The sequence below is a fragment of the Rhodotorula graminis genome, assembly GCF_001329695.1.
Source record: "Rhodotorula graminis WP1 unplaced genomic scaffold RHOBAscaffold_11, whole genome shotgun sequence".
NCBI classification, from domain to species: domain Eukaryota; kingdom Fungi; phylum Basidiomycota; class Microbotryomycetes; order Sporidiobolales; family Sporidiobolaceae; genus Rhodotorula; species Rhodotorula graminis.
In genome coordinates, this window is record NW_017264938.1 from 811,292 (window position 1) to 827,810 (window position 16,519).

Here is a 16,519-nt window from a genome sequence, read left to right on the forward strand (position 1 = left end):
AAAGCGTTTTACGAAGTGATATTTCCAGGCGTCCAGATCCTTCCCCCCCCCCCCCCCCCCCTCCTCGCCGCGACTCGCTCACCTCGGATTCCCCCACACAGCCGTCGGCGCAGCATACGGCACTGCCAAGGCTGGCATTGGCATCACCGGCATGGGCATGATGCGCCCCGACCTCATCATGAAGGTGCGCCCACCTCCCCCTCCCCCTCGCCCCCTCTCCTCCGGCCACTCACCCTTGCTCCTCCCTTGCGCACACACAGTCCCTCATCCCCGTCGTCATGGCCGGTATCATCGCCGTGTACGGCCTCGTCGTCTCGGTCCTCATCGTCGGCAACCTCTCGATCGACAGCCCCTACTCGCTCTACGCCGGCGCCGTTCACCTCGCCGCCGGCCTCTCGTGCGGCTTGACCGGCGTCGCTGCAGGAGCCGCCATCGGCAAGGTCGGCGACGCGTGCGCGAGGGCCTACATGCAGCAGAGCCGCGTCTTTGTCGCCATGGTCCTCATGCTCGTGCGTCCCCTTTGCCCCTCTCCACCCCCTTCCTCCCTCTCTTTCGCGCACTCGACCTCATATTGACCATCCCTGCGCACGCCCGAGCAGATCTTCGCCGAGGTCATCGGACTGTACGGCCTCATCGTCGCCCTCATCCTCAACACGCGCGCCGGCACCCCCGTCTGCTGAGCCTGCGCGCCCGCACCCGCTCTTCGTACATACCCCCCTTGTCGGCGTCCTTCGGGCTCGCCTCGTCTTCGTTCTCCCCCTTCTGCATCGTACCCCTTGTCCCCTCTCGGCAATGCAGCGTGTACACGAATTAGGAGCACGTCGTCCGTCGGGGAAGAGAGCGGTCCTTCTTTCGCTCGACGCTGTGGTGGCTCGAGCGCAGCCACGTCGCCCTTTTCGACGCTCTTCCGCAATCCTTCCGCACCCGCAATCGTTTCGCGACAGGCCGCTTGCCCCTCGGCGCTCGTCCTCTCAGTCTCAGACGCGCCCGTCTTGTCCAGTCGAGCGACGAACAGCTCGCGCCGCACCGAGCCGAGGAAGACAGCGAGAGACAGAGCAGGAGAGAGAGTCAGGGCTCGCAGCTGCGAGATGCGACGAGCGTACGAGCCGCTCGAGGCTCGAGCGCTCCTTCAGCGAGCGAGTGCAGGAGGCTGAGCGAGAGCAGGAGCGACAGTTCTGCCCGTCCACTCAAGCCGAGAGCGAGTGAAGTGTTCGTCGCGGATCCAAACGAGGGAGCTCTGGCGCTGTACAAGGTCGAGGGAGCCCGCTCAGCAACTTGGGAAGGTCGACGACGATGAGGCAGAACGTTCTCTCACTCGCCCTTTGAGAACTCGCCGAGTCCCTCTGTGCAAGCAGTACTCTCTGATTCATTCTCTCGATGGACAAGTGCGAGAAAGAGAGGAAAGGCCATTTGCAGGAGGGCGAGCTCGCAGAGAGCTACACGTCGATGATCTGCGCCCGCACTGCTCGAGAGCGTCAGTACGCGGTCTGGGGAACAGCAATGCGAGAGAGACGCACCAGGGACGACGATCGTCTCGCCGATGTCGACCCTGCCCATCCTCCCCCGCTTGCCCCCCTTCTCGTCGCGCAAGTTGCGCACGCCCGCCTCGTCGCACGCGCTCTCGAGCTCGTGCAGCGCCTCGAGCGCCTCGAGATGCGAGCCCTGGAAGGTGCCAAAGTGGATGCCTGCGCAGGGTGACCGTCGGCGGGGGAAAAGGAAAAAGGTCGAGGGAAAGGGAAAGACGAGGACGCACCGACTGTGTTTCGGCTGCGCACGTCGAGGTGGATCTGCACGGCGTCGGTCGGCGAGGCGTGCGTCGACGTCGGGAGGTTCTCCTGGCAGAGCTGCAGGCGCTCATGACCGAGTCAGCGACCCGGCAAAAGAGGCAGAAAAAGGGGGGCTCGTGCGCACCCGCAGGCCGAGCGCCGAGATGAAGCCGAGGGTACCGCCGCGCCAGATCGGGATGAACGACAGGTCGAATGGACCGTACTCTGCGCCGAGAGCCGAGAAGACGGGCGAGGTGAGCGGCGACCCGGCGCAAGGTCGGCAGCCCGTGTCTCTGCGAGCGAGGGGCGCAGGACGGCGAGACCGTCAGGACGGCGTTACGAGGACCGAGGAAGTGGGGCGCACCCTGCGTGGTAGACCGAGCCTCGTCGCACCCAACGCGCCGTCGCCATCGTCTCCTCGGCGCGCGCTCGGGCCGCGGGAAGTCCTCCTTCGACGGCTCGTCGCGCCCAAGCCGCATAGTCGACGCCGTGCGAGTCGTCGAACGGGTCGAGCAACGTGTCGGAAGAGGTCGCAATGGACGAGGATGCGCGGAACGAGGTGCGCGAGGTCGGGAAGGAGGACGATGGGGAAGTCGCAGGAGGGAAGGACGCCGGCAACGTCGCCACCTTGGCCCGCGCGAGGCGCTCGACGACCCAGCCGCACCACAGCGTCTTTCGCTGATCGAGTAAGCTGCGGCCTGCGAGAGTTGAGTCAGTGATCCTGAAAAGGAATGGGGCTCGACCGCCTCGTGGGTCGTCGCAGCTCGGCATGGACGGGGAAAGAGAGGCTGGACGAACCGCTCGTGTGCTGCGCAGGGACGCAGGTGACCCATATCTCCTCCGCTGCTCCTTCCGCTCGAGGCGCACGCCGTCGTCCCGAGGTCGGCCGGTCGAGGAACTGCGACGCCGGGAAAACGACCTCCTCCCACCAGTCCATCTCGCGGACTTGGTCTGGCGAGATGCCGCGAGCGATGAACCAGGGCGCGTTACCTGTAGAAGAGGGTGAATTAGTGCGCCGACTCGTCGAGACGAGAGAAATGGGTGGCTGACGCACCGAGGCCGACGCAGTACATGGCGCGAGGCCACCTCGCGTGTACGGCGAGGATCGTCGCCAAGTCGAGATGGTCGTAGCTGTGAGGGCGAGAGGCTTCAGCAGCTCCTACGAGGGCGGCAAAGAGAGAGAGAGAGAAAGGCGCAAGGGGACGCACTGGTTGTGCGAGATCAGGACCAAGTCGACGCCGGGCAGGTCCTCGACGAGGCAGGGCGCCTCGCGCATGCGCTTGGGGCCGAACCAGGTGACGGGAGAGGCGCGGGCCGAGAACATGGGGTCGAACAGGAGCTTGAGCGTCGGCCGAGGGGACGCCGTCGAGGATGAGGCCGGCCCGAGCGGCACCTCGACGAACGCGCCGGCATGCCCGACCCAGGTGCCGCAGATGACCTCGTCGTCGCCGTCGTCTTGTCCGCCGTCGGCGGGGAGCGCACCGCGTTCACGCTCCCTCGCTCGCCGCCTCAGCTCGCGGCGCCCCCAATCGGGTTCGACGACCTTGACGTCCTCGACGAGGCCCTCGAGCTCGTGCATCGGGCGGGAGAGCCACGGCCCGCGAAAGAGGTCGGCGAAGGAGGGCAGGTAGGCTGACCGCCACGGATTGAAGAACGAGCTGCGGCCGGTGAGGGCGCTGACACGGTGGTGCGGCGCATCGGGAGAGGTCGACATGCGGCTGCCGCTCGCGACGCTGCGAGATGGACAGGCCGAGAAGCAGACACAAAGCGAGAGCTAAAGCTGCAGGCGTGCCCGACGAGCGAGCCCGGAAAGTCCGGCCGCACACGAGGGGAGGACGGACGAGGTGCGGACGATGGACCGGTCGCGGCGCGCAGATCAAGCTCGGCCTCGGCATACTCGAGGGAGGCTTGAGCGGTTCTACAGCTCGGAAGCGGTCGACCGAGGAGCGAGGGAGGCGCAGAAGGCCAGGACGAGGAGTAGGCGCAGAAAGAGCACGGCAAGCGCTGCCTGGAGGCAGGAGCTACTGTGGCGGGCAAGCTCGCGCACACACAGACCAGCAGGGAGCGTCTATGCGGGCGTGCGTGAGCGTTGGAGGAGACAGAGCGAACCTCGGTGGACGGCGGTCGACCAGCTTCGCTTCCTCCCTCGTCACCGCCCTCGCACTCGCTGCAGGGCCAGCGCCGCCGCCCGCGCTACCTCCGTTGCTCTACGACACGTTCCGCCTCTCGCACGACCCGCCCAGTCGCGTCACCGCCTCGTCGACCCTGCTTGCGTCCTCGCAGCCGGCACCTCGTCGGCTCGCCCCCCTCTGCAGCACGCGCACTCGATCAAGGCCCAGTCGCCGTCATTGGTCCACCAGGTGAGCCCTCGTCTTCCTCTCCCTCCTTCCAGTGGCGTGCCAGCCGAGAACGCGGCGCATTGGGAGCCTCGGCGCCAAGTGGGGGAGAACCGTCGTGGGCCAGCTCGCACGCCCTCGAAGCTCAGGCAGCACACTGCCAGCTTGACGGGAGAGAGCTGCACGCGCGCAATCGCACGCCCGAGCCATCGTCGCCGATCCTCGCTCGGAGCGTTCTCGATGGGGACGACGAGGCGCCGACGCGCCGTCCGCGTCAATGAGCAACTGTCGCGCCTCCTGTCGAACAGCCTTCCTGACCTCCTACCTCCCCCTTGCAGGCCTGACCTCTTCATCCGCCCCCGAGATGCCGGCCACCGTGCCGTCACCCGGTCCTGCGCGCGAGGCGTCGTCCGCCTCCTCGACCTCGTCTGGCGAGACCGCTCGCGCCACAGACAACCCCGACCCGACACCTGTCGACCTTCCTTCGCCCGCCGACGAGTCGGGCACAACGCCGACCGCCAACCTCCCCTCTCAGCTCGCGTCGACCCCGCCCGCCTCCTCCTCAGCTCGCCCGAACCCGAGAAGCGCCTCTTCCGCTCGCACCGCCTCGTCGCCCACGCCCAACCCGCATCGACGCACCCTCTCGTCCGCCTCGAGCGCGGGAGGGTCTACCGCGCCGCCGTCCAACGTCAACTCGCCCGCGCGGCGCGACTACGGCGCGTCGGGCGCAGCCGGGCCGTCCGACCTAAGCGACTCGATCCTGCACGAGGAGAGCGGCGAGGACGGCGACGAGTCGTTCTTCACCGCCGACGCGCCCAACAGCGCCGTGCGCGGCGCCGGCAGCACCCTCGGCGTCCGGCGTCCGAGCGGCGCAGGCCCAGCAGCCTCGCGAGCGCGGCCGCCGAGCACGAGCCTCCTCCCGCCGTCGACGGGCGGCAACTTCCGCCGCTCGATCAGCGTCAACACGAGCGCGTCGGCCGCTTCGCAAGCCGGCGGCGGCGCCGCCTCGCCCGCCCTCGGCACCTTCGCGCGCCCGAGCCTCCCGCACCCGCACAGCTCGGCGCGCCTCTCGATCGCGCCCTCGACCGCGCCCCATTCACGTGCCCGCACACCCGGTGCCGGAGCGACCCTGGGGCGCCGCTCGGTGTCGAGGGCGGGCCGCATCTCGACGACGGCGTCCGAGGCGTCGTCGGACGAGGAGGCGCACGCCGAGTGGACCCGCAGCTCGCGCGGTCATGGCTACGACGCCGAGCTCGCCAGTGCGCCGCCAGCTCGGCGCCGCGAGCAGGTCAAGAGCGACGGCGAGGAGGACGGCGCGCAGACGAGGGACCGCGGCGAGGAGCTGGTCCGCAAGCGCATGCGCGAGCGCAAGGTGCGTCTCTCCTTCCTCTTCTCTTCTGTGTCCTTGTCTCGCACAGAGCCTGACTCGCTCGACGTGTACCCGCAGGAGGCGCGCAAGGCGGCGCAGACGCAGCGCATGCGCGACGAGTCGACCCGCCGCATCTCGGCCTACACGCAGGGCTCGTCGGCCGGCGGCGACTTTGACGACCGCCTCGGCCTCGGCTTTCCTTCCGCCACTGGCGCCGGCCCCTCGGCAAACCTGTCGGCACCACGCACTCGCGACCCGTCGGTCGCTCGGTCCGAGCGCTCGCACACGGCCGCATCGCTCTTCTCGGACGGCGGCGGCGGCCCGCGCTCGCCCATCTTTGCCGCGCCGCACCAGGCCCAGCCGTGGTCGCCCCTCGGCATCCCGCACCACCAGCACGCGCCGTACTCGCACGTCCCGCGGCCGAGCCTCGGCTCGCGCGGCGCGAGCTACCTCTCGTCGGCGTCGGCGACCTCGCACGCGAGCGACACCGAGGGCCCGACCGGCACGCAGTCGGGTCGCGGAGGGGCGGGCAGCGTTGTCGAGGGCGAGACGGAGGGAGAGGGCGACGAGGGCGAGCTGAGCGGTCAAGATCCGCGCATGGAGGACTGGGACGACGGCGGCGCCGACGGGACGCACGCCGACGACAGCGGCGAGGAGGTCGAGTACACGCTCAAGGACCGCCAGGACGTGCGTCGCGATCTCTTCTCGTCGACACGACGCTCGTCGACCCGTACTGACTTTGCCTCTCTTGCCGACAGGCCATCAACGTCGAGCACCCGTTCGGCCTGCCGATCTGGAAGCCCGCCCTGTACAAGAAGAGCCGCTCGATCGCTCGTCACGCCGAGTCGGCCCTGCACGCCGCGCCGTCGTCGACCGCGCTCCACCACCTCCTGCCCTCGAACGTCGTCTGGACCGTCTCGCTCGGCACCCCCCTCTTTGCCCTGTGCGCCCTCGTCAGCGCCGTCCTCTTCATCACGCCCTTCGGCGGCAGCAAGTACGGCCGTGTCGTGTGGGAGCTCGGCACGTACCTCTTCTGGCCCTTCGGCAAATACGTCGAGGGCTGGACGAGCGAGCCGCACGACATCGTCGACGAGGCCGAGCACGACGACGACGAGCACGATGTCGACCCGCTTCACCCCGGTCGCAGTGACGAGGACGCCGACGAGGAGGAGGCGGCGGGACGAGGAGCCGGGCCGAGCTACAGCAGCGACCCCGAGGCGGCGGGCCAGACATTCCGCCGCGGCAGGAGCGGCACGATCAACGGCCTCAACACGGCGTCGACGACGTCGAACCTGTCGCGCCCGTCGCTCGACGGCGTGTTCGCGAGCGAGCACGACGGCGCGTCGCTCCCGGACGAGCCGCTTCGCCGCAGCGACCGTACCTACGTCCCGCACGAGCGCTCGGCCCTCCTCGCGCCGCACAAGGCCTCGTCGCCTCGTGCCGGCTACGGCACTCGCGACGACAAGAACGCGCGCGCGTCGACGTCGTCGAGCGACGAGACGGCCGTCGGGTACGGCGGCATTGCCCCGCACGATTTTAGCAAGGACGACGACGCGCGAGGCTTCCGAGTGCGCGCGCTCGGTCGCCTCGTCTACTGGGCGACGTTCTACCTCGTCGTCGCGCCCGTCATGCTCGTCGTCGCGGCGATCTGCTGGGGCTGCGTCTTTACGATCCCGATGGCGCGCCTCCTGTGGGTCCTCCTGCGCCACCTCAACAACGAGCCCCTGTCGCTCCACTTTCGGTCGCCGCCCGAGTACGCGCCCGTCGCCCAGGACCTCGCGACCGACCTCGAGGCGCCCGACGTGCACGCCGACGGCCCGACCCACCACGCCGGGTCGAGCATCATCTACCCGCTCCGAGCCGGGCAGCCCGCGCCGCCGCTCCCGCGCCAGTCGCTCGTCGCCGACAAGCGCAAGGGGCGGCTGCGGGGCCCGCACCCGACCGTGCTCCTGTGCACGTACCGCGCCGCCGGGCGCGAGTACTACAAGTACACGGTCGACGGCGTGAATGTTTGGTTCGTCAACCTGCTCGCCCTCGTGTTCCTCGCCATCGCCGACTTCTTCCTCCTCATGCCGTACGTCGAGCGGACGCACCCGCACGGTGGCGCCGGGTTCCTCGGGCTCCTCGTCGCGCCGCCCTTCGTCTTCTCGGCCGCGCTCCTGTCGGTCATCCCGCTGTCGTACTTCCTCGGCATGGCCGTCGCGTCCATCTCGGCCCAGTCGAGCATCGGCGTCGGCGCCGTCATCAACGCGTCGTTCGGCTCGGTCATCGAGATCATCCTGTACGGCATCGCCCTCACCCAGGCCAAGGGCGAGCTCGTCGAGGGCTCGATCGTCGGGTCCATCCTCGCCGGCGTCCTCCTCATGCCCGGCCTGTCGATGATTGCCGGCGCGTTCCGCCGCAAGGAGCAGCGCTTCAACGCCCGAGCCGCCGGCGTCACGAGCACGATGCTCATCATGGCCCTCATCGGCACCTTGACGCCGACGCTCTTCTACGAGATCTACGGCTCGGTCCGTCCCGCTCTCTCTTCCTCTTCCCTCTTCCTGTATTGGACGAGCGGCCCCTGACCCTCGCCTCCTCGTCCCCTCTCGCAGTTCCAGCTCACGTGCAACGACTGCGACCTCCCGACCTCGCAAGGCGGGCCCGAGTCGTGCCGGTCGTGCTACTACGAGCACGTGTCGCCCGCCGACGACCCGTTCTACCGTCAGACGGTCGTACGCCTGTCGTACTACTGCGCGATCCTGCTCGTCCTGGTGCGCCCCTGCCTCTCCTCGTCCTTTTTTTCGTCGGCCTCTTTGCGACTCGTCCTGACCTCGCGCTTCGTCCTCCTTCGCACAGTCGTACCTCATCGGCCTGTGGTTCTCGCTCAAGACGCACGCGTCCCAGATCTGGCAAAACGCCGCCCCGTCGCAGGAACACGCTCGACCTCTCTCGACCGCCCACCCGCACCCTCAGCCGGCGACGGCGGCCGACCGTCGCTCGCTGTACCAGCGTATCGTACCGTCGCAGCTCTTCCAGCAGGGCAAGCATCGTGCCTCGCCGCTCGCGACGCCGCACCTCGGCCCGTCGGGCCCGAACAAGCCCGGCGAGTCGCCGCACCAGCTGCAGCAGCAACCTCATGCCGCACCGCCGCTGCAGCTGCCCGACGGTCTCACGCCCGACGAGCTCAACCGGGCGTTCCAGGTCGTCGCGAGCGCAGCGTCGGCGCTCCACCCGCAGGCGACGGCGCCGCACCTCCGCCGCAGCGTGTCGCACGCTCGCGACCAGTCGGGGCTGCATGCGCATGCCGGGCAGGGCAAAGACGACGAGGAGGCCGGTCACGGCGGGCATGACGCGCCGAACTGGAGCAGGGCCAAGAGTGCGACGGTTCTGCTCGCGTGCACGGTCCTCTACGCTGTCATCGCCGGTGCGCCCCTCTTTTCTCTCCTCTTCTCTCTCGTCTCGTCTGGACCCTCGCCTGACGTCGTGCATGTGCCTGCAGAGATCCTGGTGGACGTGGTCGACGTCGTTCTCGAGGGCTCGGGCATCCCGGAGAAGCTCCTCGGCGTCACGCTCTTTGCGCTCGTGCCCAATACGACCGAGTTCATGAACGCCATCTCGTTCGCGCTCAACGGCAACATCGCCCTCTCGTGCGTCGCGCCCGATCTCTCTTCCTCGCTCGAGGCGACCCGGGAAGAGGACCTGACGTCGTCCTCGTCGCCGCGCAGGATGGAAATCGGCTCGGCGTACGCCTTGCAGGTCTGCCTCATCCAGATCCCGGCCATGCTCGCCTTTACCGCCTTCTACAGCATCGGCAAAGAGACGATGGCTCATCACGCGTTCACGTTCGTCGCCTCTTCCTCTCACTCTCTCTCTCGAGGTCGACCTCGACTGACCTTCTCCGACGTCGCGCAGGCTCGTCTTCCCGCGGTGGGACGCTATCGCCATGCTCTTCAGCATCTTCCTGATGACCTACCTGTTCCTCGAGTCTCGGTGAGCCGCTCTCTTTCTCTCTCACTCTGTCTCTCTCTCGGCCTCCATCGGCGACCCTCGACTGACCTGCGTGTTCGCCCACTCGCAGCGCCAACTACAACCGCGGCGCCACGTTCGTCCTCGCCTACCTTGCGCTCATGGGCGGCTTCCTGTTCGCCCCCGCAAACCGCGACACGAGCGACGACCCGGGCTTTGGCGGCGCCACGGTCGCCTTCGCCTCGGCCGCCCCCTGCACCTTGCCCTTTGCCCTCAAGGCCAAGGCCGTCCTCCTCTCCTTGTTCTCTCGATAGCTCCCTGTTCCCTTTCCCTGTCCCCTCGCACGCACTTCCACCTTGTCCTCGCGCTCTGTCCCCTCGCGCACCCGATAGACCCTCCCCTTGTCGCCCTCGGACGAGCCCGTAATGCCACAGCTTCCTCGCACTCTTTCCGTCCTCGCCTTTCCGTCGTCGAGAGCTCGCCGAGACCGCAGAGAGATGCGATAGTGCGACGATGCAGATGCGGCTACAGGTTCTAGTCTAAGAGGCCCTCGCTACGACGACACCTGCTCGCCCTCGGCCTCGAGACCCGACACGAGGCTCATCCAGCCCTCGCTCAGGCCCTCTCGCACCTTGTACCCGATCTCGCCGGCCCATCTATCGACCCGAGCCCGATCGCGCGCCTCTCGCCCGTCGTCCTCCGGGTCGTCGAGGATCGTCATGTCGCCCTCGCCGTCAAGGCACATGACGGCCCAGCCGACGACAATCATGCCCGGCGGTCGGTGCGGCGGCAGCTGCTCGAGGACCTGGGCAAGGCGGTCGATCGTGCTCGCGACGACGCGCTGATCCGGGCTCGACGCGCGCTCGACGAGCGCGATCGGCAGGTACGGCGGGTAGGGCGTCGTCGGGTGGTGCATGAGCGACTGGACGAGCGACGACAGGCGGGCGACGCCCATGAGGACGCACAGCGTCTTGGCGCGCTCGTACGGCGCGAGCGGGACGTCACGCCCGCCGCGACCGACGCCCGTGCACACGACGACCGACTCGGCGACGCCGCGCTGCGTGACGGGGATGCCGGCGAGGAGCGGGCCGGCGAGCGACGACGACAGGCCCGGGACGACGACGCTCTCAACGCCGGCGACGGCGCGGAACCGGAGCACCTCCTCGCCGCCGCGCCCGTAAAGGTACGGGTCGCCCTGCTTGAGGCGCATGACGGTCTTGCCGCGTTTGGCGCCCTCGATCGCGAGCGCCATGAGTTCCTCCTGCGCCGCCTCGGCGTTGCCCGGGTACTTGCGCGCGATGACGACGCCGGCCCGTCGCTCGGGCGGGATAAGGGCGAGGATCTGGGGCGGCACGAGCTTGTCCGAGAGAAAGAGGTCGACGAAGAAGGGGGAAGAGGGGTCGGCGGTCGTGAGGAGGAGATGGGCGACGCGGGTGAGGAGGAGCGGGTTGCCCGGACCGGTACCGAGGAGGAGGATGCGGCCTTTTCTCGGCGACGAGGAGGAGGCGGCGAGGAGGTCGGCTGCGTCGGGTGCGGGTGCGAGGTCGTGGTACGAGGCTTGTAGACGAGGTGAAAGGGGTGCGGTAGGGGTTGACGGCGCCGAGAGGGAGGCGATCGAGACGGTGGCGAGGCGGTCGAGTGGCCAGTACTCGCTGACCTGGGACACGTAGCGCATGCGCGTGAGCTGCGCCGACGATGCCGTCCATGTCGTGCTGTGCGACCTGTGCGGGCGGCCGAGAGGCGAGTCAGGAGGGCGCACAGGTGAGAGAGGGAGAGAGAGGCGGACGCACCCTTGCCCATCGAGCGCCCAGCTCTTGCCCCTCGACAGCTGCTCCACCGGGCGATTGAGGCCGACGCCTTGCGTCTCCTCCGAGTCGTCCTCGCCGTCTGCGCTCTCTCCCGCCTGCGCTTGCGCCTTGAGCTCGTCTCGCAGCCGGCCGACCGCTTCGACGGCCGCTCCGGCCGTTTTGGGGAGCGAGGCGACGATTTCTCGCCGCAGGCGGGTCGCGAGACGGCACGCCGACGAGTTGGTGGTGAGGGCGAGCTGGAGGGGCGACTTGCGGGGTGCGGCAGTCGAGGACGACGACGGGCCGGGCGCCTCGAGGTCGAACCGGTGCGAGATCATCCACCCGAAATCGCTCAGGCCGGGGCAGTCGGCGACGTTGACGAAGAAGCGTCGCCTCTCGGCCTCGGCGCGGAATGCCCGGGCGCTCGCGGATGTGCGACGAGTTCTGGCGGCGGCCGACGCCGTGGCCGGCGCGAGGATCGTGTCCGACAGGACGATCATGCGGACGCCCTCGAGGTTGCCGGCGCCTTCTGCGCCCTCGAACCACTCGCTCCACCGCGCAAGGTCGGCGTCGGCCTCGACGGCCCACGGGATCGTGTCGACCTGCTTGAGCGCGAACCGGTGCGCAAGCTCTGGGTCCCACTCGTGCAGGTTGTCGGGCGACGGCGGGGCGGTGGCGCCGATGACGACACGGTACCCTGCTTCGAGTGCGGCAAAGGCGCGCAGGGCGGACAGGCGCGAGGGCCCGAGGAGGAGGAGCGACTGCGGGCGCGAGGTCGAGGTCGAGGGAGCGGCGGGCGTAAAGGCGAGGAGGAGGGATGCGCCGGGTTGCGGTGCGGGATAGGTAGGCATCGCGGCGGCTGTGGAACGAGAGTGCGAGTCAGGTATGTGCCCTCGAGACGCCCCGCTCGAGTCGAAGCACCGAGTAGGAACGCCGGCGACGAGAAGGGAGCTCGCGCAACGGCGACCACCATGAACCTCCCATGAACGCGCATAGAAAGGTGTGTGCGCACCTGCTGGGCCGAGTGCGGGCAGTTCTGTGCAGCTAGCGGCTGTTGGGGAAGTGCGAGGTCGAGGTGGTGCGGCGAGCGGGTGCCGGCAGGAGGAGCGGGGCTGGCGAGGTGCGAGTCGAGGGACAAGGCGCGCAGCAGGTGGCGAGCTGTGCTGGCGCAGGTGCTGGGTCGGGCAGGGCGAGCTGCTGCGCGGTCGTGGTGGGCGAGCGGCAGGTTCGCTATCGCGTGCTCTCTCCGCGTCGGCTTGACATCTGATTGGCTGCAGATGAACACCAGCTCTCGCTCTCCTCTTTCTCCCTCGTCGCTGCCGGTACGCACCTGTGCTGCGCTTGCCGCTCCAGTTCCCGCTTCACAGCGAGCTTGCACGCCATCGACGCCCTGCTGCACCGCCTCGCCGTCCTCCCCCACGCCGCTCGCTCGTGGGCCGCGGACGCGAGCCAATTTCTCTCGCCGCCTTACGAGCGTCCGCGACTCGGTGCAGGGCCATCCGCAGGCAGCTGACCTGCCGAGGGTCCACGCACTCGCGCGGGCGAGACTCGGTCGCAGTGGGTCCGGGCTGCTCTTTGTCTCCGCTTCTGTCCTCCAGCTTGCGTTCGCCGGCGGTTCTTCTCCCAGCTCAGCTTCCACTGCATCCAGGCCATGTCGAGCAGGCCCGTCAAGTCAGAGGGAGACGCCGAGGGCGCGTTGAGCCTGCAGCTCGACAGCCTCACCATCGAGCGTGCGTCGTCCCTTTTCCTCGTCTCTTTCTCCCACTTCCTGCGCAACTGACATGCTCCGAGGCGCCCTCTTCTTGCTTCCTTCCACCCAGGCGACAAGGGTGAGTCCCTCGGTCCTCTCTATCCCCGCTCGGCCGGTCGCTGAATCTCAACCCGCGTCCGCAGTTGCCGCCAGCCTGCACCGTCTCGACCCGTCGGGCCAGCTGCGGCCGATCTGGAACATGCTCAAGAACCCATCGAGTGCGTCGCTCGAGTCCCTCCTTCGTCCCTTCCATCACCTTCGAGCCTGACGATCTGTCCTTGGTCGACGCGCCGCAGCTTCCGGTCACGGCTACTGGGACCTGCTCGGCATGGAGCAGCGGGTTTACGAGCAGCACCCGCCGCAGACGCCCGGTGTCGTCACGGCGAGCTCGGCCACGAGGGAGCGCAGGCGCGACCACGGCCTCCTTCTCGAGGGCAGGCTCTCCGAGCTCGTGCGTCGCCTCGCCTCTCTTCTTCCTCACCTTCTCGACCGAAATCTCGGCCGCAGCTGAACCTCGGCATCCCCTGCCACCTGTCGACGCAGACCCACGAGATCGACGTCCTCGAGCGCAAGCTGCGCGCTCTCGAGCCGACGCCCGTCAACGACAAGTTCGTCCCCGTCGCGCGCCCGCAAACCCTCCTCCCTCTTCGTGTCCTGCAGGGGCGCTACCGCGACGACGAGCCAGGCTCGCACGCGCTCTCGATGGGTCGCGTTCCGGAGCTCGGCTGGCGGGCTGCGGGGCGGTACCGCTTGAGCGCCGTCGGGCGTGCGCCGCGCTGCTGAGGGCGGCCGGCCCCGTCGAGCTCTCCCTTCCTTTCTTCGTCCCCTTCTCTCGCCGTTCCATTTCTCTCTGCAACTTGAACTCGTTCCTCTTCTCGTGGCGTCGAGAGTGCGAGACGAGAGAATGAAGCACCCTCCTGCCTCCTTTCCCTGCCGCTCGGACCTCGAGCGCACCGTCCGTCTCGCCGCAGCTAACTACTCGATCGTCCGCGTCGACGACGAGCCTCCTGAACGTTCGTCGCCTCCTCATGCGGCATGTCCCGGGCCGACAAGCGGAACGTCCGCGGAGCCGTTCCCCACGCTTTTGCGCCTCCTCGGTCAAGCTCTCTCTCTTCGACGTCCCGCCTTGCGCCTCGAGCTCTTGCGCGCGTCGTCTCATACGTCGCCTTCGGTAGAACGTCCGCCATGTCCGCTTCCAGCGTCGACTCGCTGGCTGTCAAGCGCGACCGCCTCCTTGCCGACAACGTCGACCCGAACGATCGCGAGGCCCTTCTCCGCCGCCGTACGTCCACACTCGCTTGCCTTTCATCGTCACGGCCGAGGGAACTGACGCGTGTCTCTCTTGCAGGCGCGATGAGTGAGTCCACTCCTCCTCTCTCGTTTCACGCGCGCACCTAGTTGACTTGAGCCTCTCCCGGTCTCGCAACAGTCGAGTGCTTCCTTTCTCAAGAGCTTTCCGGTCACCCGGACACCTACTTCGACCGAGCTCTCCTTTGCGCGAAGCGAGACGTTCTTGTGCGTCCCCGCCTCGCCTTTTCTACTTTGACAACGACGCGCTGACCGGTCGTGGCGTCGTTTAGACCGAGCAGGTCGGGTTCCTCGAGGGTACAAGCTCTCGAGTACGAGTGCAGGAGCGCGAGAGAGAGCTCGAGCGTCGGTGGAGCGTCTGGCGCGAGCATGAGGAGGAGCAGCAGGAGCGGACCGAGCGGCGGCGAGCGAGGCAAGCCGAGTCGGGTTCTGCCTCGGCGTTCTTTCCCTCACCTCCATCACCGCTTCTCTCGAGCCTAAGGACAGGGGACGGACGGGCGAGGGCACTCCCTCGAGCAAGGAGCGACTCGCGCGCGGTCGAGCTGCGGCATGATCGTGCGTCCTGGTCCTGCTCTTTCTCTCTCTCGATACAGCCCCTGACCTTTCTCCTGTACCTGCGCCAAGTTCGACAGAGTGATTCGCCTCGCAGGCCGGCCTGTCCATGGCAAAGCAACTGACCCTGTCGGCGAATTGCCTCCCCGCGACAGTCGACCACGCCCTCGCCGAGCTCGACCCGAATGCCGTCCTCGACCTGAGCGCTCCCTTGTCGCGCAAAGTCGCCCTCACTCCCATCTGGGAAGAGATGCGGCGGCTCAGACGGGGTGGGTCGTCCGCCTCGCCGCGTCTCTGCCGCCCGAACCCTGACTGACCGTCGCTCCTGGCGCAGAATCACGAGCCGCTGGACAACCTCATGCACCTCGCCGACCTCGACCGACAAGAGTTGGACGTGTACCGGACGGAATACCCCGACTGGTGGCGATTGGCGCGGCAGTCGACGGAGGAGACGAGGAATTGGCGGCGGTCACGGCGGGAGCGGTGGGCGCAGCTCAGGGAGCAGCAAGCCGAGCTTGTGCGTCCGATTCTCCTCCTCATCCTACCGATCGTCGTACTGAGGCTTCGTGCGAGCAGGAACGCGAGCTTGCCGCCACTCGTCGTCCGCAACTGCGACAGCCGCCACACCTCGCTCTGCTCGAGACTCGCCCGACCCTCGCAGCTGCGCCCGAGTCGAGGACACCTTCGCCGCCGGATCGGGAGCTGGCGAGTCCACACACGGTGCAGGTCGCGAGCCCGGAGGAGCGTCGCAGCTCGTGGCGGTGGCCTCGTCGTCGGCGGCGGTCGACGACTTGACGAGGGGCAGGTCCGGGCCGAGCGAGGGAGTACCGTAGCTGAGCTTGAGCGTGTAACAGAGCTAGTTGCCAGTATGTGCGCTTGCGCGAGAGCGATCGTCGTGCCGTGCCTTGCTCGAGACGAGAGGAGGAGAACACCGGCCCGCCGCCGACCGTCAGGAGGACAGGTGGGCGGGGGCGGCGTCTGGCGAACAGGAGAGGGCTGTGGCGCATCCCGGGGAGCGGCACCTGCTCGGGCAGCACACGCACAGCTAGCTAGAGCGGTGTGCGAGAGCGTGAGCGAGCGGTCGACGCGAGAGTTTCATCGGAGACGAGGCCCGCTCCTCTCTCTGCATCGCCATGCCTCGCCCGCAGAGCACCGACATGCGCTCAAGGGCACCGCACCAGTCCCACCAGGGCGCGCTGTGGACCGCCGTGTCGCTCGCGTGGCGCTCTGTCGCCCTCGGAGGCGTCGTCTCGCTCGCCGTCGTCATCTCGCTCGCTGCGTGGCTCGTCCTGCGTAGCGCGCTCAAGGTGGACCCGGTCATGGGCAGGGAGCGCGTCTGGCTCCAGTACGGGTCCGTCGCTTCTCTCCTTCTCGATGTGCCCCACCTCCCCCTCCCCGCCCCCTCCACTTCCGTTCGATGACGCGCGAGAGCTGACCAGCACCTAGCGCCAATCCAGCCAGCACAAGCCGCCCTATGCCCTCGTGCAACTCGACCAACGCAAGTACTCGACCCCAGGCAAGGTGTACGACGTCGACCTCGAGCTCGTCGTCCCCGTCAACTCGAACAACCTCGAGCTCGGCAACTTTATGGCGTCGCTCTCGCTCGTCGATGCCGTCGGTCAGCACGTCCTGACCGTGAGCAGACCTGTGCGTCCCCTTGTACCCCTCATCGTCGTCCCCCACCGGCCTTCCGCTGACCCTCA

At 68.2% G+C, this 16,519-nt stretch overlaps 5 protein-coding genes across 5 annotated transcripts in view; 3 read left to right on the forward strand and 2 right to left on the reverse strand.

Annotated features, from left to right (window-relative positions):
• Window positions 1–680, forward strand: part of RHOBADRAFT_17223 (uncharacterized protein) — a gene marked incomplete at both ends in the record, with an annotated part of 1,278 nt that extends 598 nt beyond the window's left edge. Inside the window, 3 exons of the mRNA XM_018412357.1 lie at window positions 102–184; window positions 261–509; window positions 600–680. Of these exons, the coding sequence (XP_018269504.1) occupies window positions 102–184; window positions 261–509; window positions 600–680 (413 nt within the window). The remainder of the gene's footprint in view (window positions 1–101; window positions 185–260; window positions 510–599) is intronic.
• A 756-nt stretch (window positions 681–1,436) lies between these two features.
• On the reverse strand, window positions 1,437–3,090 carry RHOBADRAFT_22437 (uncharacterized protein; the record flags this gene model as incomplete). The annotated part of the gene is made up of 8 exons (XM_018412576.1): window positions 1,437–1,462; window positions 1,518–1,685; window positions 1,754–1,844; window positions 1,912–2,059; window positions 2,131–2,464; window positions 2,565–2,756; window positions 2,821–2,897; window positions 2,975–3,090. The coding sequence occupies 8 exons, from the start codon at window positions 3,088–3,090 to the stop codon at window positions 1,437–1,439; spliced, it is 1,152 nt and encodes a 383-aa protein (XP_018269505.1).
• A 2,978-nt stretch (window positions 3,091–6,068) lies between these two features.
• Window positions 6,069–9,733, forward strand: RHOBADRAFT_38614 (uncharacterized protein; the record flags this gene model as incomplete). Its single annotated transcript, XM_018413542.1, has 9 exons — window positions 6,069–6,158; window positions 6,230–6,592; window positions 6,803–7,981; window positions 8,066–8,224; window positions 8,310–8,877; window positions 8,953–9,100; window positions 9,179–9,295; window positions 9,366–9,443; window positions 9,532–9,733. 9 exons carry the CDS (start codon window positions 6,069–6,071, stop codon window positions 9,731–9,733), a joined length of 2,904 nt encoding a protein of 967 aa, XP_018269506.1.
• A 180-nt stretch (window positions 9,734–9,913) lies between these two features.
• Window positions 9,914–11,311, reverse strand: RHOBADRAFT_38617 (uncharacterized protein). The gene is made up of 2 exons (XM_018413543.1): window positions 11,210–11,311; window positions 9,914–11,140 (listed from the first exon to the last, which is right to left on the reverse strand). The coding sequence occupies exon 2, from the start codon at window positions 11,092–11,094 to the stop codon at window positions 9,973–9,975; it is 1,122 nt and encodes a 373-aa protein (XP_018269507.1). The 5' UTR covers window positions 11,095–11,140; window positions 11,210–11,311; the 3' UTR covers window positions 9,914–9,972.
• Window positions 11,312–14,141: 2,830 nt separating this feature from the next.
• RHOBADRAFT_55195 (uncharacterized protein) lies at window positions 14,142–16,449 on the forward strand (the record flags this gene model as incomplete). The annotated part of the gene is made up of 7 exons (XM_018417721.1): window positions 14,142–14,238; window positions 14,305–14,313; window positions 14,972–15,039; window positions 15,151–15,333; window positions 15,965–16,167; window positions 16,274–16,408; window positions 16,440–16,449. The coding sequence occupies 7 exons, from the start codon at window positions 14,142–14,144 to the stop codon at window positions 16,447–16,449; spliced, it is 705 nt and encodes a 234-aa protein (XP_018269508.1).
• Window positions 16,450–16,519: the final 70 nt, after the last annotated feature.

What these genes read in the sequence shown, in the direction of transcription:
- RHOBADRAFT_38617 (XM_018413543.1), bottom strand. Translation starts at nt 11,094, where the DNA reads ATGCGCTACGTGTCCCAGGTCAGCGAGTACTGGCCACTCGACCGCCTC.